The sequence below is a fragment of the Austrofundulus limnaeus genome, unplaced genomic scaffold (assembly GCF_001266775.1).
Source record: "Austrofundulus limnaeus strain Quisiro unplaced genomic scaffold, Austrofundulus_limnaeus-1.0 Scaffold15, whole genome shotgun sequence".
In the NCBI taxonomy this organism is placed as follows: Eukaryota; Metazoa; Chordata; class Actinopteri; order Cyprinodontiformes; family Rivulidae; genus Austrofundulus; species Austrofundulus limnaeus.
Genome location: NW_013952417.1, coordinates 143,289 through 149,615, shown reverse-complemented (window position 1 = coordinate 149,615; position 6,327 = coordinate 143,289). Strand labels below are relative to the sequence as shown.

Genomic DNA, 6,327 nt, shown 5'->3' with positions numbered 1-6,327 from the left:
GCTATTGGGAGCCGAGCTCGGGTCCATCCTCCCCTTTTATACGGACCGAGGTGAGGCCCACGTCACGTGGGCGTAGACTATTGATACTTCAGAATGCGCGTACGCGCACGGGGGTACCCATCTGCGATAGCCTTAGAGGGCGGAGCTTACACGAAATAGAACATCTCCTGTCGGGCCACAATGCATTATGGGATATGCTGGGCAGGGAAGGAAACATCGGACCAGTCCTTCGATCCGGGCCAAAGGAAGTACGCATTTATCGGCCGCATCGGAGGAGTCTTTGGTTCTGGACGGCCTCCGTCGCTGTGCTGTGACGTAAGCGGCCGACGAATTCAGCCTTCGGAGGACCCGAGCCACCGTTTTGGACACAGCCAGTGTCTTCTTCAGAGGTTTTCATGTCGTTTCCTTCACTGGTTCTTGGTGTAGCGCCATCACAGGTGAGGAGGTGAACAGGTTGCTCAAAGGCTTTGGTTCGTGTGACTCGGTGCAGCATGAAAGTGAACCGTACAAGCTGAAAATGTCTCTCGTTGAAATTTTGGTCCCTAATCAAATCAGGTCTACTGAGCTGTCAGCTGTGAAAACACCCTTAGTGTCTTGTGCTCAGTAGATGAACGTTCAGATTTTGTTCCTTCTTCAAAAATGGGTTTTCTGATTGTGAACTGTGTCGGCGTTGATTGTTGGACACACAGTATGCACGTCATCAATTGCTGCTCATAGGTGTGTACACAGTTTTACCACCTGAGGGGATCAGATCATCTCTGGTGATGAAATCTTGTTTTGACTGTGTGGATCTTTGGGAGGTGGTATTTTCACTTAAATTTGGTATAGACTGTGAATCATTCAGAGCATGATCTCGAGTTTTATTAATTTTTATTAGATTTTTTTTTTCAAAGGAAACTGGACTTCTTTTTTCATATCTTTTCTTTCCTACCAAGCTTTCTTAATTCAGATTTTTAGTTCAGTTTCTGAATTAGAGAGCTGCTTGGATGAAAAGTGTAATGTCGATTTATTTACAAATTATACTAAACTAGAACGTCAAAATGATTGGAAAGACTGTTGAGGCTATGAACCTGTTGAAGAGGTTGGTCACTTTATTTAAATAAAGTGCATATGCAGATCGTCAGAGATAATTAAGGCTCTTTTGTTGATTGATTGTATAAAACAACAAGAATGTAACTGAATGTAATTTTAAATAAATTGAAGAACAATCAAGCTTGATTAAATCAATTTATACATATTTCTTCCATGTAATTGGATTAAGTTTTATGTTTTAGTCAGTTGAATTGACATAATTAAATAATTTCTCCAATCAGGATTTCAGGGACTAATACCAAAAGAGAAAATACAGATTGATGCTGTTTTGTTTTCTTAAACTAAGTTTTTCTTGATTGGCCTTTTAGTGACCTCTGATAATTTTTGTAAAAAAACAGAACAGGCAGTTGAGGTCAGTGACTAACTGATTGGAGTAACTTCATTTCACACTGAATCATGTTATGTGAAACATATCCTGATTGCAACATTTAATTTTCTAAGTGATTCACCACGTTCTCATGAGTGACTGTCCCCTTCCTTACACAGAAGTGAAGGGAGTCCTGAGATAAATCATGCTGTTTGTGTTTGATGCAGGACATGTTGATGCAACTGGCAAAGGCCGTGGCTAACGCTGCCGCTGCTCTGGTGCTCAAAGCTAAGAATGTTGCCCAGAAGGCCGAGGACTCCACCCAGCAGAACCGGGTTATCGCTGCAGCTACGCAGTGCGCTCTGTCCACGTCTCAGCTGGTAGCCTGCACCAGGGTGAGTCCTCCTCCTGAAATAAAAAGGTCATAAGCTATTTATGTGCAAATGATCAGATTTTAGATGTTCCTGTTGAATAGACACCAGTCGACCACAATTTCATGATTACTGATGGGTAAAGTAAATAATCAGCTGAGAAGTTCCCATTTTAGTGTGTTGAAACGTGAGGTAGTCACAGAGCTGAGTTGGGGAGTAAGTGTAACATTGGGGTCGGCTCATGCAACTCTTTCTTCCAACCAACATCCCTGCTGTCAGTCCACTGGTTTCACAATGCTGGTTTTATGTGTATAAGTACACATCGAAACTGAGCTGAACTACCTTTATTATTTATTCATTTACATTTATTTAACCAGGCAAATCCCAAGGAGATGAGGCCTGGCTCTGAAGGCAACCTATTGTACGTTTTTGATCATTGTGTGAGATAAATGATGCATGAAATGCCTAAAAAAAGTGTCAGCTTCCCTGTTTTGATAATAAAACAAACCAGCTGTGTAAAAAGAATTGGCACCTGGCAGAAATTAGCATGTTTCAAATGGCGTAAATCGTTCTTGTTTCAGAGTTGACATAATGAAAGCAGAAAAAACAGGCAAGCATCAGAACATGAGCTACTGTGACCAAGAACAAGCTATTGTAGGTCAGAGCATCTCAACAACTGTAGCTCTTGTTAGATGTTCCGAGTCTGCTGGGATCAGGATCTTTAAACAGGGTTCCCACGGGTCCTTGAAATCCTTGAAAGTTTGTGAATTTGAAAAATGATTTGTAGGCTCTGGAAAGTTTGTGAAAACAGTCAAAAACTACAGTTGTCCTTGAATGTTTTTTTTTTGCGGATTGAAATTCTCTATTTAAGTTCAAGTTCAGTTTATTTATATAGCGCCAAGTCACAACATATGTTTTCTCAGGGCACTGTACATAAAAAGAARAATCTAAAGAAGAAACCAGCAGGCTGCTGTTCACATGACTGATTTTCATTGTCTGTAAAAAAAATAATAATAATAAGAACATAAAATTTTAAAAAAACGTACATTTGTTGCAGTGGCTAGCTCAGGATTACAGTAGACTGATGTGGCTTTCAACAAATACTGTGAGCCATAGTCATAGTTTTACCCAAAAAGGTGTAGGAACCCTGTTTAAAAGCTGGGCTAAGGAAGGAACCAGTGACACTTTATGTCCAGCCAAGGCTTATTGATGCTGTGGACAGCCGAGCATTGTGTCTTCAATAAAGAGCATGGTTCTGTAAGTTTAGGCAGACCCAACTAAAAGTATTGTGCTTCGTCAAGGTGGTGGCTCCAACCATCAGCTCTCCAGTTTGCCAGGAGCAGCTGATAGAAGCAGGCAAGTTGGTGGCCAAGTCGGTGGAGGGGTGTGTGGAGTCCTCGCAGAGCGCCACCAGCGACGAGGGCCTGCTGAAGCAGGTGGGCCAGGCTGCCTCAGGAGTCACTCAGGCCCTCAACGAGCTGCTTCAGCACATCAAACAGTACGCCAGCGGAGGACATCCCATTGGACGTCACGGAGAGGCGACCGACCGCATCCTGGATGTGACTGAGAATATTTTCAGCTCAATGGGAGACGCTGGTGAGTGAAAGCAGAACTCTCTCGCACCACATGGGTTTTTTGCTATTAAAGTTGTTCTGCTTTAATGTGTACACAAGTGCTATTTAAAGGTGGCTGCACCTCTGACCATATGTGCTTTCTCAGAGAAGCAGTTGTTCCCACATTGTTTGACTTAAAACATGTTATTTATACCAGCAATAGGACAAAAACAGGCTGTGCATTTTCTAAAAGCTCTCCCTCACCTTATCTGAACTTGGTAGTCACACAGTATTTAACTGTGCTTTGTCTCTTTTTGCCTGGCCATTGCCTTCCTACACAATTCCACTCGATTCTAATCTCCCTTCTCTGCTCTTTGTGCTTTCTCCCATTGACATGGATTTCTTCAGTAAAATTTCAAAGGGCCAATGAGTGAAAAGGAGGAGTTGTGTATGTTACGTCAGTTTTTCGGCACTGTTTTGGACATGTAGTCTGCCTGTAGTTTAGCAGTGGTAGAAGAGGACGTGACTGAAGCCATCAGTCCGTGTTGACAAGGCCTCCAAATTAAAATAAATTTGTCTCATAAAGCTTGCAGCACTCTTTTACAACCATCTCGTTCAGCTCAGTACTTCTTTTCCCTGTAGAGGATGGTTGTTTACGGTGCTCGCAATTTCCAGTTAGCTTCTTAGCTTAGCTTCCTTCACGGTCGAGCTGGCACACTGCCATCATGGATCACATATTGATCAGATGCTGCTGATCCATGACGTGATGTAAATGTAACATTTTCTATAGGTAAAATTAATCACTGTAATAAAATAACTCTGTTTTTGTCACTTTTATGGTGGATTTCATCAACTCTGTTACATTACAGAAGGGAAGATTCACCAAAGTGAAACACAAATCTGTGGATCTGTGTTTGATTACTCTGGCTGGCTTTCTCAAGGACCAGGATGTGACACAAACATCTGAATAAAGTAGTCAAACTGAGTTTTTAATAAACCAAAATACAGTTTTAAAGCAAATTAATTCAGATACAAAACTTTAAATTCAGTTTCAGTTTAGAGAATCAAACCAATGCATTCAATTTCAAATTATGCACATTCAGATTCAATCTGAGCAATTCAAATTCAATTCCTACTGGCACAAGATTTATCTCATAAGCAGATGACAAAAACTGAACATGTAACCTATAAGGGAAAGTTTTGTAGTAGGCTACATTGGTTAAAGTGTTTGGCCACAGTCTATTTAAAAAAAAAAAAAAAGAAATCAAAACTCAGATCTCACACTGCAATTTCCATGACACCAGTATGTCAAATTGTTCTTGTCTGATTTTGTTCTCCTGTTATAACAAACCATGGGAAAGTTTATATTTTAGAGATGTGATTGATAGAGAGAATCCTTGGCTATGGTGATCACAGCTGGTAAAAACAGGTAAAATATAGAATATATTAAATATATACATAACCTTTTTTATAGAACTTTTTATTTTTAAATGAAATGGAAATGCTAAACTAAGAGGGAAACACTGCCACCTGCTGGAGAATGCAAGGATTGACAACAATTGAAATGTATTTAATCATTACTTCTCACAATATTAAGACAATAAAAAATAAAACACTCTTTTATATAATAGCAGTAATAATGAATATTATGGTCCCACATAAGGAATTGTTATCACCTTGAATTATTTTTAAATTATTTTAAAGTATTTTCTGAAGAGAAATATATATATATATGTATATATATATTTCTCTTTTTCTTTTTCTTCTTTACTACAGTAAAAATAAAAATAAAAGTCACATATGATGCAGAAATTAAGAAACTAACTTTCAATTATGTTTTCTACCAAAATGGCTAAAAAAAGGTATTTTCTGTCAACAATTTACCTTTTTTCCCTGTTTCAGGTGAGATGGTTCGTCAGGCTCGCATCCTGGCCCAGGCCACGTCTGATCTGGTTAACGCCATCAAAATGGATGCAGAGGGAGAATCCGACCTGGAGAACTCCCGGAAGCTTCTTTCTGCTGCCAAACTGCTGGCTGATGCCACTGCCAAAATGGTGGAGGCTGCTAAGGTCTGCCACCTCATCTTTACCTGCTAAACATAATTATTTAATTCAGTTTGCCGCCTGCTTTTACTGAAAAGGACCCGTGTTTCTGCAGGGCGCTGCTGCAAACCCTGACAGCGAGGAGCAACAGCAAAGGCTGCGTGAGGCCGCTGAAGGCCTCCGCATGGCCACCAACGCTGCCGCCCAGAACGCTATCAAGAAACGGCTTATCAACAAGCTGGAGGTAAAACAAAAATAAAGAAAAGGAAAGTTTATACAGTCCAAACGAGCGCTGATTTAAATTTGTTTTGTTTTGAGAGGTAGAAGTCATCTACAGCAGGGCTGTATAACGTGCAGCTCTTTGGTCCCTCACCAGCAGCCCTTTGAATATTTGACCAAAACTAACATGAGATTACAGTTTTTGTTTTTTATACTCAGAACAGAAATAACCAATTTAAAGGCTCTGTCACACTATAATATTTTAGATAACTTATGACAACTTATGAAAAGTTTGTGCAACACTAAAGCTGAAGATGAAATTTTTCCTGGAAGCCTTATATACTGTATACAAACTGTAATGCCAAGAGTTAGATCGAATATGTAGCCAATATACGGTAAGTAAAATATTCATACATTTTTTTTCACAAGTTGACAGAAGTTATCTAAAACCTTTTAGTGTGACAGGACCTTTAGCAGTTTCCCTGTCAATTTGTCTGCAAATATGTGATCATCAATACAAAGAGTGAAACATGTTGCTTAGATCAGGGGTTCGCAAGCCATTTGGGTCTGGGGACCCCTTTACAAGGGCAAAAAAAAAATATTCCAGGGACCACCTCATAAACCCAGTGCTTTTTTAAAAGACAATTTATTGTCATTTCAACCCCTAAATGGCGTGGGAATATGTATATACACTCACCGGCCACTTTATTAGGTACACCACGCTAGTAACGGGTTGGACCCCC

General features: G+C 40.1%; 1 protein-coding gene across 4 annotated transcripts in view; it reads left to right on the top strand.

Moving 5' to 3' along the window:
• tln1 (talin 1) overlaps window positions 1–6,327 on the top strand; it is a 103,084-nt gene that overhangs the window by 45,471 nt on the left and 51,286 nt on the right. For all 4 annotated transcript variants that reach the window (XM_014002767.1, XM_014002766.1, XM_014002765.1 and 1 more), the window contains 4 exons: window positions 1,627–1,794; window positions 3,072–3,366; window positions 5,226–5,392; window positions 5,481–5,609. In XM_014002767.1, the coding sequence (XP_013858221.1) occupies window positions 1,627–1,794; window positions 3,072–3,366; window positions 5,226–5,392; window positions 5,481–5,609 (759 nt within the window). The remainder of the gene's footprint in view (window positions 1–1,626; window positions 1,795–3,071; window positions 3,367–5,225; window positions 5,393–5,480; window positions 5,610–6,327) is intronic.